The sequence below is a fragment of the Chelonoidis abingdonii genome, chromosome 1 (genome assembly GCF_003597395.2).
Source record: "Chelonoidis abingdonii isolate Lonesome George chromosome 1, CheloAbing_2.0, whole genome shotgun sequence".
In the NCBI taxonomy this organism is placed as follows: Eukaryota; Metazoa; Chordata; order Testudines; family Testudinidae; genus Chelonoidis; species Chelonoidis abingdonii.
This window is the reverse complement of record NC_133769.1, coordinates 131,530,691-131,552,690: the sequence shown is the minus strand read 5'-3', so window position 1 is coordinate 131,552,690 and position 22,000 is coordinate 131,530,691. Positions and strand designations below refer to the sequence as shown.

Sequence of the window (22,000 nt, the reverse complement as noted above, 5' to 3'; positions counted from 1 at the left end):
GCTTTTGTACGTGAAAATGAAAGCACAGCTGCTACACAGCAACAGGAATGCAGCATCACAGCCTTGTTACATGATCCATTGCGCTGCAGCTAAAACAGAACTGGAAGGTTTAACTTTAGCTGTGCACATAGACATCCAGGATGAAATCCAGGACCACTGGAAGTCAATGGCAACATTTCCATTGACTTCCATGGGCCAGAATTATACCCATAGCATACACTTGCCTAAGATTTATGAGGCGGAAGCCTTTGATACATGATACACATGCCTCACATCTCACTGTACCATTTAAGAAGCCAGTCCCGCTTGAGTGGATCTATTCTGTCACTGCGAGCAAGCCTGCCTGCGCAGGCAGACTGACTGACCCTAGCACCACTCAAGCTAACATGCTAAAAACAGCAGTGTGGACACTGTTGCCCAGGCAGCAGCTCCACCTGACCCCCCGCGCTGCCACCTGACTTGGTCTACTCAGCTATTTTTAGCAATCTAGCTTGACTAGAGCTAGCATGAGTCCCTCTGTGCGGGCTGGGAAGCTCTTTGCAGTGTGGACTTACCCTTTGTGTTGCCTTGATGTACACATGAATGGAAGATGGACACAGATGCCAACACATGTGGTCCACACACAAACAATATCATGGTCACAGAAAGGAGTTGTGATGGCGACAGTGCCACGGACAGAGAGCCCTCTGACCTGCACCGCTGCTCAGGCACCAGAACACGACGACCCGCTGTACCAGTATTACGGTTTCGTTGCTGTTAGTGATGAAGCTCTGCACTCACACTGGGTGGATATGACAGACTGTACAATTGAGAGGGGTTTCCCTAGACCAGCCCAGACACTTGGGCTCAGTTCTTTGCAGGGTCCACAATCTATTAAAAAACACCTAAACTGAACGTTGAAAACGTTTGCCAAATTTTCCACAAACCTAGGAAGAGCTTCTGATTCTGTAAGGTTTCCAGTTTCTTTTGGTTCTTTACTTCCTCCTGTCTGCTGGGATGAGTCAAGCAGGCTAACGCTGGGGAAGTTACACCCAGCACACGCCCAGCCCATGAGGTTGCGAGCTCGAACTTTCAAAAGAGGGTTCACCCATGTTTGTGCAACACCCACCTTTCCTGTGCGGGGCTCTAATCTCTCTCAGTCTCTCTCACCCACCTTTAACAGAAGAGGGGATTAGAGAAGCTCTTTTTGTTTCTTTTTATATAAAGGCCTCATGATGTATTATTATTTGCTTGAGAGTCTTACCTATATCAAAACAGGACAGAATTAGACCAAGGCTCCAGCTAATCCAGTATCCCATCTCTGAAAAGAGTCAATACCAGATGCAGCAAAGGAAGGCATTAGGTCCCCTGCCTTTTCAATTATGGAATAAGCTCTACAGAAGTTAGTTTTCTTCCCCATTCTGGTCAGTCAGTGCCTGGTTTATGCCCAGAAGAATGCAGATTTGTCTCTCTGGTTTCCTTTGCCTATTTAATGTAGCCATGGGTTTTCCTATTATCTACATAAATAGTTACTCCTTTTTGCAACTGCCCAGAATTATTTGCCTCAGTGACATCCTGTGCCAATGAGTTCCACAGGTTAAAATATATATTGTGGGGAGGGAAGGACATTTCCTTGTTGCTTTTTAATTTCAATGTGTGCCTCCTTGTTCTCATAATATCAGAAAGGATAAATAAAAGCTCTCAATTTACCTCCTCTATCACATTACTTATTTTACATACCTTTAGCATAGCCCTTCTTATTTGTCTCTTATACGAACTAAACATTTATCATCTTTTCAATCTCTCCCACCCTCTTTTCATTCTTCAGACCCATTTTTAGTCCCCTACTATTTCTTCTATTTCATCATTTGTGAGATGGAATGCCCACAACTCAATACAGCATTCAAGGCTGGAATGTATTATCCATTTGTTTAATACATACTTTGAGAGAAAGGACGGTCTAGTGGTTAGGTTCAGAGACCAGGAGCTGTGACATCCATATTCAATTCCCAGTTTTCACACTCTGTGTGAGTTTGGGCAAGTAACCTAGGCTATGTCTACATTATGGACCCTACAGCAGTACAGCTGTACTGCTGCAGCTGCACCATCCATGTAGCTGCTCTCTGCCAGCAGGAAAGAATTCTCCCGCTGGCATAATTAAATCACTCCTCAACAAGTGGTGGTGGCAACATGGCACTATCCACATCAGCACTTCTGTCAGTGAAACTTATGTTGGTCAGGGGGCTGTTTTTTTCACACCCCAAATGAAACATTTTGCCAACAATAGCGCTAGTATAGACATACCCTTGCGTGCCTCAGTTCCCCATTAGTACAATGGGAATAATAGAACTTGCCTACCACACAGGGGTGTTGTGAGGATAAATATATTAAAGATTGTGAGGTGCTCAGATATTACAATGATGGGGCTAGGTAAGTATAACAAGATATATATTCAGAATTATATTTGGTCTAATTATTTACACATCTTAGCATTTATTTGCTTTTTTGACACTGCTACACGATAAGCCAGGGACTGGCAACCTTTGGCACGTGGCCTGTCAGGGAAATCCACCGGCAGACTGGGACGGTTTGTTTAACTGCGGAATCTGCAGGTTCGGCCAATCGCAGCTCCCATTGGCTGTGGTTTGTAGTTTCAGGCCAATGGGGGCTGCAGGAAATGGTGACCAGCACATCCCTTGGCCCACACCACTTCCTGCAGCCCCCATTGGCCTAGAACAGCGAACTGCGGCCAGTGGAAGCTGCGATCAGCTGAACCTGAGGACACTACAGGTAAACAAACCGTCCCGGTCCGCCAGCGGATTTTCTGACAGGCCGCATGCCAAAGGCTGCCTATCCCTGCTATAAGTTCACATTCCTATTGAGATGCTCACAATGATGCCAGGTTTTTTTCTTGTTGATAGGTAATTTAGAACCCAGCATGTGTGAGTATTTCAAATTATTCTTTCTGGTGTGCAAAACCTTGCATTAGTCAACAATGAATGTCATCTGCCATCATGCTGCCCAGTCATCTAGCTTAATTGGGTCCCTCTGGATTTCCTCAGAGTCTACTCTAATCGTAACTACCTTAAATATACTATTTGCTCATTTTTCCATCTCACTGCTCACCTCCTTTTTCAGATCATTAATGGAATACACAAAAATGTCAGACCGTGTAGAGAACCTTGGCACTCCCTACCATGAAAACTTTTGGTATGTTGAAAACTGACCATTTGTTCTGACTCTGTTTTCTGTCTCTTGACCAGTTTCTGAACCACAACAGTACTTTTCATCTCATCCCAAGACTACTTAGGTCAGGTCTACACTACCACGTAAGTCCACCTAACTTACATTGCTCAGGGACATGAAAAAGATGCCCCCCTGAGCAACGCAAGTTACTGAGACCTAAGCACTGTCCACACTGGTGCTATGTCGGTGGGAGATGCTCTCCTGCAGACATAACTTCTGCCTCACACAGAGGTGGAATAATTATGATGACAGGAGAGTGCTCTGCCATCAGCATAGAGCGTCTTCACCAGATGTACTGGTGCACAGCAGCATTGGTGCAGTTGTGCCGATGTAGTGCTTCTAGTGTAGACCTGCCCTTAGTTTGCTTAATTTCTTAATATGTGGCATTTTGCCAAAGACTTTTCGAACGTTCAAATAAAATTATATTTATATTTATGGGTTCCTCTTTTATCCACTGTTTCGTTGACATTCTCAAGTTCTAGTAGATTGGCATCCTTTACAGATGCTATGCTTGTCTTATCATATGTTCATCTAGGTGTTTTATCATTCTATTTTTTAATTACTGTTGCTTACAGTTTCCCTGGTGCTGGAGCAGGGCTAAATGGTCTGTAATTCCTAGCATCACCACTAGCACCTTTGTTAAAGTTCGGTGCAGTACTTGTTACTACACCAGGAGCCTGAGAGGTGCATAAGTGAAATTAATCGAAGTCTCAATATTTATATGAGCACGTCAGCCAATTTATTCTTTCGGAAGTCTCGGAAAACACCCCTGGTGGCTTGTTGCTCTTTAATTTAGTTGTTTGTTCCAAGACCTCCTCTTTTGATATGTCAATCTCTGACAGTGTCTCATCTTCATTACCTGAAAAGACTAGTTCCAGGGTTAGGTATTTCCTCAATATCCTCTGTGATACGGAATGATGCAAAGAAATCAGTTAGTTTCTCTGCAATGCCCTTGTCTTCCTGATAGTCCAGTTCTCTTGCTAGCTTCCAGGCTCATACATACTTGAGTAGTGGGCTCACTGCTGTTCAAATTTCCTCTCAGCCCTTCTAATTTTTCTTACATTTTACATATGATAGTTCATGCTCATTTCTATTGGCTTCAATTAACTTCGATTTTCAATACCTACGCACATACTGACCTCCATTAACACACACTTGCTTATGCCTGTAGCATTAATACTGTACCTAACAGGGTATCTTCAGGATGGATATCAATGGTGGTGGGAGACATTGGCGCATTGATAGCATTTTTGCCCTCTTCCTGCAGGTCGCTCACTGAAGAGAAGAAAGGAAAAAGAGAATAAAAAAAACGTTTGTAAACGCAGAATTCTGTACTTTTTACACATTTTTTTAGCTACAGTGGGAGAATATATCTGGCAGGCCTATTTCAAAGCGAGTCTACAGCTTACAGAAATAAATACCACAGCTGCTGTGGAAAAGAATCAGAGAGTCAAAACATTTTGCCATTTCATATTAAACAGCTGCTTAGCCTGGTGATTTAGCAGAGGTTATTTTGCAGGAGTCTCAAGCTTGCTGTAAAGATGAACTCAGAATTTCCATTTCCCACACCAGGAAGCGTTTAGAGCTCTGTGGGCGCTCTCTCAGACTGGAGTAAAGATGGTTCCTTTTGTGCACCTCATGGGGCTGCACATGACACAGAAAGGGGAACTAAACACTAGTTGACTGGACTTCTATGACAATAAGAACAATCTTTTCCACCTGCAAGAATCACTATGTGCCACTGTAATTAACAAAAAGCCTGAAAGAACCCAAGGAAGACTTGAGAAACAGTAAAAGGGGTTTTAGTGAAACACTGGCATTGACATCATAAAGAGGCATAGTATGGGCTAGGCTACAGCAGTGGTTCTCAGACTGTTGCACTGGTGACCTCTTTCACACAGCAAGCCTCTGAGTGCGACCCCCCCCAATAAATTAAAAACACTTTTTAATATATTTAACACCATTATAAATGCTGGAGGCAAAGCAGGGCTTGGGAAGGAGGCTGACAGCTCACGACCCCCCAGGTAATAACCTCATGACCCCCTGAGGGGTCCCGACCCCCAGTTTGAGAACCCCTGGGCTAGGGGATCAAGCATAAGACTGGAATCTTTAAACTTGAGCTCTAAACCCAAAGCTGTCATGGACCTCTCTATAGGATCTTGGACAAGTCGCCCAACTAGTCTGCGTCTTCATTCAGCCATCTGTAAAATGGATCTATAGAACAAGATTCCAGGACTGTCACTCTGTATGTCCCTCTGAAGCCTAGAATGACTGTTGAATCAGGGTGAAGCGTGGCTGAGAGGTTTTTTTAGCCCAGAATATCACTGGGTTCAATTATGCCAGCATTCACGGCAGGGACGGTGCAAGGAAGTTTCGTGCCCTAGGCAAAACTTCCACCTTGTGCCCCCGCTTGCAGCCCTGCGGCAGCTCCCCGCCCTGAGGCACTCCCCCCCACGGCAGTTTCCCCCCGCCCTGAGGCGTCCCCATGGCAGTTCCTTTCCCCCCCCCCGCCGGGAGCCGTGCAGTACCTTCCCACCCCAGCTCACCTCTGTTCTGCGTCCTCCCCAAGCACACTGTCCCTGCTTTAATTCTCCTCCCAGACTTGCAGCGCCAAACAGCTGATTGGCACTGCAAGCCTGGGAGGCGGAAGAAGTGGAGCAGCGACAGCGCTTGGGGAGGAACCGCTGTAAAAAAAAAATTGGGGGCATTGCTTTTTGGCGCCCCAGGCAACTGCCTAATTTGCCTTAATGGTAGCACCGGCCCTGATTCATGGTCTGCTACCATCCAGTTTTTAAGTTCTTAGCCATTTTGACTTTATGAATTACACCTGTGTGACAGTAAAGGTATGTATCTATGATAGTCCAAGAGTCCTACACCACTGCGATATCAGCAGTAACTCAACCAATCACCACCCTTTCTTTACAGCTAATTTTCATTCAACAACAATTTCATTGGTTGTATGAGGGAGACTGAAGAGATGGTGGATTACTTGGCGTAGCTGTCACAGTTCCTCAAAACCACCCGCACAACATCACAACCAGCATATGCAATAACCCAAACATACCCATAACCCTCATGGCAACACCACCATCCCCATCCCATTCACAACTCACACAAATCAACAAGTCTCCCAGCACAATCCTCCTACAAACAAATCAACACAACTGACATGCATCATAACACCAAACATCTCTCTGAAGCCTAGAATGTCTGTTGAGTCAGTATGAACCAACGGAAATGGCTACAGGCATGGCTGAGAGCCCTTTTTGCTTAGCATATCACCAGGTTCAATCAGCCTTGGGACGTTCAGCTATTTACAGCTTTTCTTTGTGTGTTAAAAAAAAAAAAAAACTACTTTACAAATTACACTGCTGCAGCAGCATGGCCTTTCAGCTACTAATATTAACATACCTAACTCTCACCAGTGTTGGATGGAATAACAGCGTTTGTGCACAGCTAGAAGAAAAGCAAAAGGATTGTATGTGCTATTAGTACCATCACACTATTAACGGATATCACCTTACAGCCCCTATGGATAACAAAAGCCACCACTTATTTTAATTTAAAGGAACAGATGGGTTTGAAATAAGACAAAAGCACTGTACAAGGAAACTATGTAGGCTACTGGAACCCACAGAAGCTCAATGCGATGCTCCGCGGATCTCCAGTAGTGGCTGGTCACATATAGAGATTGATGAGCCTGCTACAGCCTTGGCTAACAGAGCTGGATTATTTTAGCTCAAGAAGAAGAGGTTCATGCTTCTAGATCCAGAGGCACCATGTTCAATCTCTGCTGACAACAACCCACTTCAGGGCCTGGTGCTACACTGAACTTAGGGATGGATAAAGTCAAGGAAAAATAAAAACCCACGATCAGTCTTCACTCCCCAGGTTGAAGCTTGGATAACTTTTGCTGCTGCTGTCATTTTCAGTTTCACGTCTTTCTGCACGGCACGGTCATGGTGAGGAGTGAAAGTGGAAATGCCAAAATATCATGAGAAAGCAGCTCTTGCAGTATTTCGGACCCATCTGAAGGCAGCAGTAGAATTAAGGTAGAATCCTTAGGATCTGGTCTCCCTGGGCTATCACGCTTTGAAAGAAGATCAATAACTCAGGAGTGGAAAAAAGAAAATTATCAAGAACAGTGGGAGTCAGCATGGGACTACGGGATAGGGAAGAGATAGGACCTATGTAAGGGGGGGAAATCTCAAAATTATGGTGAATCCTGGTCCTATTTAACCTTAATCTGCTTTTACCATGAAGTGCTAGTAATCTCCTGTTCTCATGACATTAAACAGACCAAGAAAAAGTTAGGATACATTAGGGTGCCACAAAAGCTGCCACATTTATGGATGCTTCTCCCAACTTTTTAGGTTTGCCTATTGTAACCCACACACCTCCTGGATGTGATGTCCCATTTAGTGGCACTGAGACCACTTAGAGAGAGATTAATGAGTCTGCTCTACAGCCTTAACTAACAGCCATATGGCTTTTAGCTCATGCAGTAGAGGCTCGTGCATATATCTCCAGAGGTCCCAGGTTCGATCCTGCCCGCTGACAACCGGGGTCTGTCAGCATTACGCTATCACCTGCTTCACATAGTATTGGCCACTGAGGAAGGGTGTGGTGGACAGGAATACAAAGACCTAGGTTCCAAGACACAGTAAAAGCAGAACTTTAAGTTTGTAGATAACCAGTCCTCCTCCAACCTACCAAAAAAGTGCAACATCACTCCAGGAGTGCCAAGAATGTTTTCATTGTCTGTGCAGGAGATTACACGGGAAGCCTAAGCCCTTGGGTCCCTTTTGGGGCAAAGCAAGTATTTCCATATAAACAGTGAAATAACCATAAGCTCAATAGAGCAGTCCTTTCCTGGGGAAAAAGGCAATCTAAACCCCACCGATCTCCCATCAGGCAGTTCTTTTAAAAATAGATCTCTACCCCCGTTTCCTGTAGTGAGATCAACCCATATACTCTAGCCATTTGTATATATATTACACACATTATAAAGTCCCACGTCACTACTCTCCACCTTCCCCCCCCATACAGAAAGAGGTTAACAGAGAATTAGAATGCTTGGGACACGCACGCGATAATCTCTGTGCAACATTTCACTGGCAGCCAAAGAGAAGACACTTAAAACCATTTACCACTTTTCCTAATGAGGATTCCAAGAGGTGAACTAGTTTCTGCTTTCTGGCAGGCTATCAAGTAAGTATAAATTCCCTGAATGCCACATGTTGTCCTTATGGTCCCAGAAGGAGCAAATGCCAGATTCCTATATTTTGAGAGCCGATGGATTAAGATCCACGTTAAAGTGACCTTCTAGAGTTAATATGCAACAAGAGTGTGTCCTGCCAGTAATAAGGTACAGCTCACTTTTGGTATTGTATACTTCTTGCAAAAGGACAGGAGCAAAACTGCATTCTCTACTATATATGGAATATGCTGTATATACTGTAGCTTTTTACCTAAACATATTTAATTTAAAAAAAGACACTAAGGATTTTATTAATTTTTTTCAAAATTCCTCTAAACAAAAAGTCAGAGAACTAAAAAGTCACATGTTAAGTTAAGTGTCTTTTCATAGCATGACATCCTCTCTGTGTGTCCACTTAGGGCTCAATCCTGCAAACCCTTATTCCCTTAAGTACTCCTTACATTGAGAAGTCAATGGAAATACGCATGCAAGTAGGAATAATCACAAATAAGGTTTTGCAGATCTGGAACATGCTTCCCTAGAGATTTGGACACCCAAATCCCATTCAATCAAGTTGCCTTTGAAAATCTCAGCCTAAATTACTAACTCTTCATGGCAGAAGTTTTATCTTCATTATTAGTAGCATTTACACCATTACTGTAGCACCCAAAATCTCCCATCAGGACCAGGGCCTTCCTGCAATGAATGTTAGGGAAAGATAGATGATGAGACAGTCGTTGCCGTGGATAGCACATTCATTTTAAAGTACCTGGCACCCACTGTGTGCTAAACAAACATACAAGATGCTTTCAGAAAACTACATTTAAACAAGGATTGGAAGGATTTGATCTTTTTAAATCGGTAAATGTCAGCAATCATCTTACACGTACATACACACGCAACAGAGAAAAAGTATTTCCATCACTAATCATCAAAATTTACAGAACAGGAAAGTCAAAAAAATGCTATTTGAGAACTTATTAGGGTTTGATTTAAGGACATTTACTTTATGTTTTTAACATCTGATGTTGTGATTCAAAATGTTAAGCTTTGTAACCCGATACATCTGCTGCCATTAAAGCATTATTGTCTGACCTCCCCCCATAATTTCCCACAACTCTGACAACTTACATTGAAAAAAATGCTTAAAAATAATCGTCGCTACTATCCATCAAAATTGTCCAAAAAACATCAAAATTCTGCCAAGCCTACTTCTAAAATGCAGCTAAATTGCTTTTATTCCCCCAGGAGTTTGATTCAAAAAGGAAGCTCTCTGACCAAAGTAGATAAGGAAGGAGATGATTTCAAAATGTAATTTTTGCATTTTAAAAATAAAACAAAATAAAGTATTTTCACCTAATTAAATCTCCTCCTTTCCACAACACCACTTCTATGGCTAAGGGCTCAAAAACAGATAAGGAAAAAGTTAAAAGGTGGAAATAAATACAGTCATGCATTATGCACCCAGCGCCCATCTCACACACAGCTGAAGAAACATGTTTGCTCTTAAAAGCCAATTTGCTGGGCTGAATTCCACAAGAGCAAAAGGTTCTGTCCTGTTTCTGAAGCAAGTGCCTAGTCAGAGCAAAGCGCTGCCATTTCAATAAAGCGAATTCTAAAAGACAGTCCCGCAGAGAGAGACTCACTTACAAAAAGCCAGAAGCTCACAGCAAGAACTCTGCTCCACACGGGTAGCTTACAAACCTTAGAGTTTTGTGCATGACAAATCCTTTTGCATACCTCCTTTTTTTCGTTTTTTACAAAGCAGCCCTGCCATTTTGGCTCCCAACAGTATGCGATGGTCTGGAGTGTACCTCTGCAGTGCAGTCTGGACAGTGCAAATGTTAAAGGAAGAGAGGCAGCTGGAAAGGGACTGACATGCCTGGCCAGTCAAACTTGGGTTAATTTGGTCATGGTGACTTGGGAGGAGAGAGCAAGACAGCAGCAGTTATGCGGAGGGGAGAGTAGGGGGAGAAAAAATACTTTGCTTGGTAGCCTGAAATTCAAGAAGGATGAACTCCCAGCATGGAATTCGGGACATAGCTTATGTTCTGTAAGAGAGACAAAAGAAGCCATAAGTCCATCACTGTCAGCTCGGGGCAACAGTTGACACACGATTTTTAAAGGTACCTCTTAGCCCACAAGAAGTCCCTGGTGACAGTCACCTTTGCCCATTAGCCAGAGCACAGTCACATTCCCCCACTGTCAAGCAATCACAATGGCTTATCAAAGAGAATACTGAAGTGCAGAAAGGAATGAGAGGTTCAAAAGGCATTGATCAATTATGCAGATAGTCAGAGACCTAATAGCAGGTCTTATTTCATCATCTTCCATTCCCCTGTGTGGCTACGTTTGCTTTGAGGTTTAAACTTCAGGTTTATCATAATATTCCACATGCCAGAGTTTCTGAAAAGAAGGCACTGTCCCATGAAAGCAAATTAAATGAAGCTGCAAAGTTCAGATCAAGATTATTCACAATTCTAGTGCATATGCCTGTGTGAATATGTATTTGCTGGGGTACTCTCAACATGGTGAACTCTGAAGTGTATTCATAGGGTTTTCTGGTAACAATTCTGCATCACCGCTTTCCCCTCCACACCAATATTGTTTATCAGATACAGCAATGAAGCAAGAGGGGAAAAATAACTTACAATACACATACAAAAGAGACCCAGACAACTCAAACACACACAATGGAGACAGCAACAAAAAACAAATTATTCAAGATTGAGCAATGTATCCATTTCTTGGAAGAACTCAATAGATTGTTTTAATAAAGGCCCACAAAAGTTATGCAAAAACATTCAGTCTAGCTGAGACAAGTTTCACGAGTCTCCAGATAACAGAGGCCATCTGAAAAGGGCTTGTCAGGGTAGCTACTGTATACGAATAGAGCTATACCAGCAAACCCCCCTTGTGGAAAAGCACCTTATATTGGCAAAAAAGGGGTTGCCTTTTAACCAGTATAGCTTATACCAGCTCCTCAAATGGGAAAAACTCTACTGGCAAAAGGACTGTTTTGGCAGTAAAACTGCATCTACACTACACTAGGATTTTTGCTGGCATAGCAAAGTGATTTTTTTTCCCCACACTCCTACCAGACACAGCTATGCCAGCAAAACATTCTAGTGTAAACCAGCCCTCAGCCAGGAGGGGGGAAAGCTAACTTGCTTCTTCTGAGTCACGAGGATTGGTCTCACTCCTGATTCACATCTGGTCTGTAGTAATGTGAGAGACTCTGCTAAACAGTTATAGCCCCCAAGTCAAATTTTCAAAAGCCTGTGACTTAGAAGCTTGTTGATTAGGTGTGAGAATTTTTACTGATATAATTATACCGACATAAGCCCTGGTACAGACTGGTGTAAGTGTGCCTTATACCAGTAAAGCTTACTGTGCTTCCTAAACTAGAGTAAACTAAACTAGTATAACAGCATCCACGCTGGGGGGGTAGGCGGAGGGCGGCTGGTGCTCTAACTATATTAGTTAATTGAGCAAAACTTTCTAGTGGAGACAATCCCTAAGCAGGGCCAGCTTTAGGAAGTGCGGGGCCCGATTCGAATACCCAGCAGCAGTCCGAGTCTTCGGCGACGGGTCCTTCACTCGCTCCAGGTCTTCCACCACCAAAATGCTGTCAAAGACCCAGACCGACTCCGGGTTAGTAAAAATTAAAAAGTTAGGTGCTCTTCCTTAGGGCGCAGGGTCGATTCGGGGGAATCAGCCTAAAGCCAGCCCTGTCCCTAAGTCCTATTTACAAAAGTGATTTAGGAGCCTACATTCCACTGACAGTCAATGAGACCTAGGTACCTAAGAATTCCACCCTAAGTCTCATTGAAAGTCAATGGGGGTGTAGAATCCTAAATGCCTATCTCATTTTGAAAACAGGACGTAGGCACTTTTGAAAAACATACTTCCATTTTTGCAATCAGATCCATGTAGGCAGTCATTAGAATACAAGAACGACCACACTGGGTCAGACCAAAGGTCCATCTAGCCCAGTATCCTGTCTGCTGACAATGTCCAATGCCAAGTGCCCCAGAGAGAGTAAACCTAACAGGTAATGATCAAGCGATCTCTCTCCTGCCATCCATCTCCACCCTCTGACAAACGGAGGCTAGGGACACCATTCCTTACCCATCCTGACTAATAGCCATTAATGGACTTAACCTCCATGAATTTATCCAGTTCTCTTGTAAATGCTGTTATAGTCCTAGCCTTCACAACCTCCTCAGGTAAGGAGTTCCACAAGTTGACTGTGAACTGTGTGATGAAGAACTTCCTTTTATTTGTTTTAAATCTGCTGTCCATTAATTTCATTTGGTGGCCCCTAGTTCTTATATTATGGGAATAAGTAAATAACGTTTCCTTATTCACTTTCTCCCACATCATGAGTTGTATAACTCTTCATTTATCCCCCCTTAGTCTCCTCTTCCAAGCTGAAGAGTCTAGCCGCTTAATCTCCCTCATATGGGACCCGTCAAGCCCTAATCATGTTTAGTGCCCTTGCTCTGAACCTTTTTCTTAATGCGCAGTATATCCTTTTGAGATAGGAGACCACATCTGTACGCAGTATTCAAGATGTGGTGTGCATGGATTATATTAGGGCAATAAGAATATCTCCATCTTATTCTCTACCCTTTTTAATGATCACTAAAATCCTGTTGCGTATTTTGACTGCTGCTGGACACTGCATGGACATCTTCAGAGAACTATCCAGGATGACTCCAAGACCGTTTCCTGAATTAGTTGTAGCTTAATTAGCGCCCATCATATACGATGTAAGTGGGGTTATTTGTCCCCCCAATGTGTGTTATGTTACATGTTATCCACATAAATTTTTTTTTCCCATTTTGCCAATTTTTGTTGCCCATCACTTAGTTTGTAGATTCTTTTGAAGTTCTTCATAGTCTGCTTTGGTCGTTAACTATGCGGCAAATTCCCGGTACTGGTATGCTGGCTCGCGCTTTCCTTCTTGGGAAGGTCAGGACACCATTGCTGCCTCTGACCGACTTTAATTACCCAAACATGGTCCTTGAGGAAGGGAGTGGAGAGGAAGGACTGGGCCCGTCCTCTTCCTCCAGGTCCAACCCAGGGCCCTGAGGTTTGTGGTGAACCATGAACTAGCAGTTCCTTCCCCTGGGTTACTTCCCTTCCTGCCCTTCAGCTTGTGAAGGGGCTTCTTGCCCTCCTTCTACACAAGCCAGGTGCCCCTTACCTAGGGTTCTTTGGATTTCTCAGCCCCCGCAGCACTCTCCAAACTTTCCGTTGTCTCTCTTCAACACTCTTCTTTCTCCAACTCCTTCAAACTGCTCTCTGCTCCAACCAACCTTCCTGCTCCAACTCCCACACTGTCTGACTGAAGCAGGAGTTTTATCACATGACTGACTGCTGGTGCTCTAATTGGCTTCAGGTGCTTAGTTAATCTATAGCAAACCTTTCTCCCTGCAGGGAATAAGGCTCCCTGCTAACACTCTCCTGCGCCTCTGGCCATGCTGTATCACACTATCTGAGCAGTTTAGTGTTCTCTGCAAACTTTGCCACCTCACGTTTACCCCTTCTCCAGATCATTATGAATAAATTGAATAGGATTGGGCCTAGGACTGATCTTTGGAGAACACACTAGTTACCCCTCTCCATTCTGAAAATTTACCATTTATTCCTACCCTTTGTTCTTACCCTGTCTTTTAACCAGTTCTCAATCCATGAAAGGATCTCCCTCTTATCTCATGACAACTTAATTTACATAGAGGCCTTTGGTGAGGGACCTTGTCAAAATCTTTCTGGAAATAAGTACACACTATGTCCACTGGATCTCCCTTATCCACTGTTTGTTGACCCTTTTTATAAGGTATATTCCCAACTGAACCTTGCGTCCAAAATTTGGGTACCTGCATGAAACCTCTAAGCTTAATTACCAGCTTAGATCCTGTAGTGCTGCCACCAACCGGAATTCCAGTGCCTGGTACACTCTGGTCTCCCTAAAACCTCCCTGGGACCCAAGACTCAGTTCTTCCTTGAGTCTCACAACAAAGGAAATAATCCACTTCCCTTCCCCCTCTTTACCTCTCCCAGATCTTCCCCCTGGGTACACTGGAGATCACCGGTTTCAATTCCTTGAAACACAAACACAGAGAGATCAGGTTTCTCTCTCCCTCACCCAGAGGCCATGCAAATTCAAGCTTTGAAATCTAACACACAAGAGATTTCCTCTTTCCCTCCGTCTTCCTCCCACAATTCCTGGTGAGTTGCAACTCAATCCCCTTGAGCCTTAACTAGAAAAAAAATCAAACAGGTCTTAAAAGAAAAACTTTTTAATAAAAAGAAGAAAAGACATAAAAATTGTCTCTGTAATCAAGATGAAATATTACAGGGTCTGTTAGCTTATAAAAAATGAATAAACAGCCTTATTCAAAAAAAATACAATTTAAAAACATTTCCACAAACTACACACTTGCAAATACAGAAAAACAATGTAAAACCTATATTGTTTTTCCCCCGTACTTACAATTGGAAACAGAAGATTAGAGAGCCTGAGATAGTGTGATCACCCTCAGAGCCTAGAGAGCAACTGACCCAGAACAAAGGACCCACACCCAAAAACTTCCCTCCCTTGAGATTTGAAAATATCTTGTTTCCTGATTGGTCCTCTGGTCAGGTGCTGTTTGTTGCCCCTTTGCAGGTGAAAAAGACATTAACCCTTAGGTATCTGTTTATGACACCCTTCAAAGAACTCTAATAGATTAGTAAGACACGATTTCCCTTTACAGAAACCATGTTGACTTTTGCCTCCAACAATTTATATTCTTCTATGTATCTGACAATTTTATTCTTTACTACTGTTTCAACTAATTTGCCGTTACTGACATTACTTACTGGTCTGTAATTGCTGGGATCACCTCTAGACCCTTTTTTAAATATTGGCGTTATATTAGCTATCTTCCGGTCATTGGGTACGGAGGCCGATTTAAAGGACAGGATACAAACCTTAGTTAATAGTTCCGCAATTTCACATTTGAGTTCTTTCAGAACTCTTGGGCAAAAACCATCTGGTCCCAGTGACTTGTTACTGTTAAGTTTATCAATTAATTCCAAAGACTTCTCTAATGACACTTCTATCTGTGACAATTCCTCAGATTTGTCACCTACAAAGGATGGCTCAGGTTTGGGAATCTCCCTAACATCCTCATCCGTGAAGACTGAAGCAAAGAATTAATTTAGTTTCTCCGCAATGACTTTATCGTCTTTAAGTGCTCCTTTTGCATCTCGATAGTCCAGGGGCCCCACTGGTTGTTTAGCAGGCTTCCTGCTTCTGATGTACTTAAACATTTTGTTATTATCTTTTGAATTTTTGGCTAGCTGTTCTTTTTGGCTTTTCTTATTACATTTTTACACTTGATTTGGTAGTGTTTACGCTCCTTTCTATTTACCTCACTAGGATTTGACTTCCACTTTTTAAAAAAGATGCCTTATCATCTCTCACTGCTTCTTTTACATGCTTGTTAAGCCCCAGTGGCTCTTCTTTAGTTCTTTTACTGTGTTTTTTAATTTGGGGTATACATTTAAGTTGGGCCTCTATTATGGTGTCTTTGAAAAGTGTTCATACAGCTTGCAGGGATTTTACTCTACTCAATGTACTTTTTAATTTCTGTTTAACTAACCTCCTCATTTTTGCATAGTTCCCCTTTCTGAAATTAAATGCCACAGTGCTGGGCTGCTGAGGTGTTCTTCCAACCACAGAAATGTTAAATCTTATTATAATATGATCGCTATTTCCAAGCGGTCCTGTTATAGTTACCTCTTAGACCAGATGCTGCGCTCCACTCAAGACTAAATTGAGAATTGCCTCTGCCCTTGTGGGTTCCTGTACCAGCTGCTCCAAGTAGCAGTCATTTAAAGTATCGAGAAATTTTGTCTCTGCATTTCATCCTGACCTACTGGGGTTTCCCATCGGCATGGGGTCTAATGTTGCCAACCCTCCAGGATTGCCCTGGAGTCTCCTGGAATTGACATCAATCTCCCAGTGACTACTGAAAGCAATCCAGGAGAATTTAATAGGATATTCTAAGAAAATGGCATTACAATCATGTTGGGAAAAAAAATCTCCCAGAATAACTTCAGTCACAGTTGGCAATCCTCATGGGGTCTCATCTGTGTGGATCTAGATGCTTGTTCTAGTGTCTGGCCATCAGTTGGCCAAAACACACACACACACGCGCATACTTACTTCTTTGGGGGGGGTGGGGGAGACATATTCCAGTATTGCCAACCCCCAAACAAAAAAATCATGACCTAGGCCCCCCAAAATAATGAGATTTTAATAAATTCAGAGTTCATTGCCTTCTAACTTCTGTGTCTTTTTTCTGCACTCTAGTCATGTTTTCAGGCTTTTCTCTGCAATCAGAGGACAAGAAGTTTTTTTGTAAAATAATTAAATAAATTAGTAAAAGAAATGAAAGATTCTCCTGTAATCCCCTAAAGAAAAATGTGAGTGGGGTAAGGCCATGAGGCTTGTGATAAATCATCTGAATTGACAACAATTAGATACTCCAAATTGTTTAGCTCTAGGGTCTCTATTCTAGTCCAGTAGTGGTTTGTGAAATGTTACAGGGGGTTCTTGGAAAAAAATTCCCTAATGGCAGCCAGAGCTGTCCCTAGGTACCCCAGACAGCAAGGGGCCGCAGTCTGGAGCCCCTGGACTTCCAAGAGCTAGGAGGATCAAAGCAAGCATATCTATCACACTGAGGAGATTTAAACTTCAAGACTCCTTACAAGAAATGTAAAGGGAGGTGGATATTTTTTGCTGTTTTTAAAATTAAATAGGCAGCTAGTGTTGTTTTTTAAATTATTATGACGAACAAGTTTAAGCTTTATTGTAATGTGCGTTCTTTGCCTGGACTGCTCAAGACCTGAATGCTTGTGCAGGAGGAACTCTTCGAGTTGGCTTCTTAAATACCTTCATGCTGTTTCACATCTGATACTCCGTGATGAAACACTGAATAAGCCTATTATAAGACAAGACTCCTAAGTGATACAAACTAAGAAAGTGAGATCTTGGAAGAGTGTCGCCATTTTCATAATGTAATAAAAATACTGTAATGATAAATAAGAACATAAGAATGGCCCTACTGGGTCAGACCAAGGGTCCATCTAGACCCGTATCTTGTCTTCCAGGTGCCCTAAAGGGAATAAACAGGACAGGTAATCATCAAGTGATCCATCCCCTTTTGCTCATTCCCAGCTTCTGGCAAACAAAGGCCAGGGACACGTAATAACAAACAGTGTGTAATAAGCACATCATAAAAACAAATGTTATATTTCCAAGTTCATTGCTTTTATAATTTATACTCCGGAAAATGAGAAAATCCCTGGAAATATTCATTTTTAAGAGGGGGTTTGTGAGACTTGACATTTTAGTGAAAGGGGTACACAGGTTGTTAAAGTTTGGGAACCACTATTCTAGCCCAATACGCAGTAATATAACAAGTTAGGTGCTCAGTACAACACAGCAAAAAAATAGGAAATCAAAGGTAGCAGAAAAGCAGCAGTGAGAAGTCTTCAACCCCAGTTACGTGTTTTAGGACTCATCGAGACCTATACCTGCTCCAGTCTGAACTTACTATGGCTTTAAAGATCAGTGCCCTGGAATGGACTACAGTCTCATGCTGCTGTCATGGGCATTCAGACAGCAGCAAGACTCTCCCCTCCTTTCATGCATAGTGTCTTTTCTCAGGCACCAAAAGTCATGAGATAAGGAAAATTAAACAGCACAGGCTGGGATTTGAAAAGGGAAATAGGAGACACCCACATTAGCCTCCCAGGAAATGCGTCCTGTGAGATTTCCAAGGAAAATGCAGAGGCGGTCATTCAAAACCCAGGACATCATCATCATCAATCAAACAGTGCAGTGGTTTACAGAATCCCCTTTACTTGTGCATTGCCTCTAAAGAGCCCAATCCTCCCTTCCGCAACTGACATGGACTTGTGCCTTACCTCTCCAGTAGTTCCACTGAAATCAGACTGAGATACAACTATCTCAATGCAAACAAGAGTGGCAGAATTTAGCCCTTACATTTTAATCTCTTCACAGCAGGGACCTCACTTCTATCATTGCCTCGGGCCTGCACTTACAGTGGCACTACTGAAACAGTAAATAACAATAAAGAATCGTCAAGTGTCCAGTGGGTTTGTCAGACACCATGGAAGCTGCCCTAAATCATCCAGGCAACAGAGCATTCTCTGGCTTACGGGATTCCCACAGTGGCACAGGGCCATAAGCCACCCTGCTCTCAATCTCAGTGAAGGGGCCATGGCTAGGGCATCCATAGGCCCTAACAAATGCCATAACAGGCCCTCTCAGATGCCATAACTGGCCCTGGTGATCATTGACAGCCAACACTATTTAGTTGTGCTCACTGACCTGGCCTTATCAACTTAAACTAATATACTGGCTGGACTGTATATTCACACGCCATGCTGTACAGTTTACACCCACAATAGTAAGTTGTGCTGTTAAAGGCACTTCAGTTCCAAATAGCTGGCTGCTTCAGTGCAAGGGAATGCACACAACTGCCCAGAATGAAAGTGATCAGTAGCAAGAAAGTGAAAGCACCAATGAGATTTTCAAGCATTTCTCAAGAGGCATGAAAGTGAACTTCAAATTCAGCTTGAACCCAGTAAAACAAAAAAACAAAACAAAACAAAAAAAAGGAATTCCAATTAGGCAAATTCCACTACCCATGAAGGTAAGAACAATTTGATTTCAACACGAGATACTTGCTTATCTGCGTCCTCAATAAGATCAGCATCACTAACACTGTTAGTGTTTTAGGATACAGTGCAGGCCACCTGTAACTCACCACCATTAATGTTTTTGTTACAAAGGGCAATCACTAACTCTCAGCTGAAAATTTCCATCAAAACAGTCTTTCAGTGGAAAAGTGTGTGTGACAAAACAAAATTTTCCACCAAAAAAAGAAAAAAGTGTCTGCTGTCCATGGAATATTTCAATTTTTCACCAAAATATTTTGACTCTGACAAAATCTTTTGGTTTTTGAGTTTTTAGCAAAAACTCGGAAAATTTCCATGGAAAATTTTAAGAAAAAATCTTTTTTTTTCTATTATTGTTGAAAACTGCCATAGAAAAAAAAATAATTCAGACTAGCTGTATTCAGAATGTAAATTCAGTACGATTGTGATGTGACAGAGCCCCAAAGGGTACATCTACACTACAATAAAACATCTGTGGCTGGCCCATGTCAGCTGACTCAGACTGCGGGGCTATAAAACTGCATCGTAGACATTGGGTTTGGGCTGGAGAACGAGCTCTGGAACCACTCAAGAGCCCAGTCATGATGGAAGATGGAAGAACCATACACTGTTTGAGGCCATCGGATGCTTTTCCTTTGCAATATAGTTAAGCAGCTGTTTCTTTTCTATAGCTGAAATGCCCACTGACACACTGAGTCAAAGAAACAGGAACTTATGACAGATGAATGAAGTCTCAAAATTGATTTCTAATTTTAGCCCATAAACAAATATCTCCATACCCTCAAATAAAAGCATGTGTCCAGCTCTTTTCCCTGACAGAATCCGCTTTTAAGGATTCAGCAGTTATGAATCCTTTTAAATATACCAAAAAGATATTAAACTTATTACCCGAACTAAGCAGAATGGGACCAAGACAACTGGGAAGATACTGCTGAAATGAACACTGATCTGGTCCTTATGTAGCTATGGGGCTTAATGAGGATCAGCATGTGGATAAAAATTAAAGAAAGAAAACCGAGGGGCTCAAGTTCTGTAACAGGCTCTACTGGGCCGTTGATCACTATTTTTTTGTTTTGTTTTGCGTGTGTCAGCCATCATTTCAACTATAGAAAAGAAACAGCCTCTTACCTACATTGCACAAGAAAAGCATACATAAGTCCCTAGCAGTGACTGGTTTTTCCCTAACTCAAGAAGGGAAAGAAACAAGAGTTCCCCTCATTTAGATAAAGTTGTCACAGGTCAACAATCCCAGCTCCTTCATTTATAATATACTTAACTCTCCCCGTACATCATGGCAGTTTGCCTGGGAAGCTTTGTTACTGTCACAATTAAATCGCCTGCATGGCAGTTGATCTTTTTTGTTCTTCTGCACTTTGGAACAGAAAGTTATTCAACTCAAGCTTGACAAGGGAACATGGGTCAGGAATGTCCTACTAACATCCCGTATTAATTGTTCTCGATGTAGGAACCTTCCTGCTGTGTTTCCTGCTTCTTATCTCCACCTCTTCCCCAATTTTGAATGCATGCCACCTAGAGAAGGGGTGATTATTTAAGGACGACTGATAACTAGCCATCTTCTCCACTAGCTTATTCACTGCTACCTAGCAAATGGGAAACTCTCCCAAGCAAATGAAAGCACTAGCACAATACAAATAATAAAGCTTCTGTCCTTCAAGACGTGAAGTGAATGGAGCCAATGAAGTATCAACTTCCTGAGCCTGCAAATGGATTGCTTCAGTCCATGAGTTTGCAGGCAGGCAGACAGAGGGCGGGCTGAAGTGATGCCTAGAATTTGTGCTGGCTCCCAGCACTGGGGTGAATTTCACCCTGAAAGAACACTGACAGCAATTACTAAAATAAATTTCTGTTTGGAGGTTAGGACATTTATTCCCTCCACTCTTGCTCAGTTAAAATTCTGCCTTAAAAAGCAGAAGGGATTTTCCACTCATTAAACAAGGGTGCGTTGGTGGTGGAATGGATGTGGTGGTTGATGTTCGTTGTTTCCCACTGCCTCCTGTATGAATAACAGGAACCATGCATTTGAGACAGGGAGGCAGAGTCTGAAAATTGCCTGTTAAAACATCAAGGAAAGAGAAAGTCTAATGTACAGAGGAAAGCTATGTGGGGAGACCTACTGAAATAAATCTGTCATCCTTTAGTATCCCTGCACTGGCCTTGGGCAACATCAATACTCCCTTTGGAGATGCTTGTTCTTCCCTCCTTCCCTCACCTTGCTATATAGTTAATAAAGAGGTTATTTTAAATTTAGTACAGCAAATTCTATATCAAGCGTTGCATATTGCTATGTAATCCACAATTCTACTTTGACTTCTACTCCAAATAAAAGTTCAAAAGAGATTTATCAGAATGAATTAATCTGCACAGACATTTGTATTACTGTATTATTATCTCTATTTTTAAAAAGATAACAGATACTGAGTCTCTGAGGCAAAGTTTGGAACCCAAGTTAGGCACCTAAATAACGGGCTCGTTTTCAGATGTGCTGACACCCCCAATTCCCATTGAGCAATGAGTGCTGAGCACCTCTAAAATCAGGCCACTGACATGAGCACCCAAGTTTCTAAATTTTGGTCAAAGTGACTAGCAAAGGACAAATCAGCCAGTTAACCAGAAGAGCTGGGAATGTAACTGAAGAATTCTAACACAATCCATTCATTTTAATCTCTCGTCACACACCACCACCCGAAATAAGGGCTCAATGCTGCAAACACTACCATTTGTTACCATTAGCAATTCCCACTGAAGTTAGTGTGATTCCACAAGGTAGTAAACATTACAATGAGCAGTATT

The 22,000-nt window shown here is 42.4% G+C and overlaps 1 protein-coding gene across 5 annotated transcripts in view; it reads right to left on the bottom strand.

The window, feature by feature from the left end:
• The window catches only part of PARVB (parvin beta), a 121,170-nt gene that overhangs the window by 67,615 nt on the left and 31,555 nt on the right, over positions 1-22,000 (bottom strand). For 4 of the 5 annotated variants that reach the window (XM_032781979.2, XM_032781983.2, XM_032781982.2 and 1 more), the window contains exon 2: positions 4,411-4,500. In XM_032781979.2, coding sequence (XP_032637870.1) covers positions 4,411-4,500 — 90 coding nt within the window. Of the gene's footprint in view, positions 1-4,410; positions 4,501-11,987; positions 12,007-22,000 lie in introns of those variants that run through there. The other variant, XM_032781985.2, reaches the window with a different exon arrangement.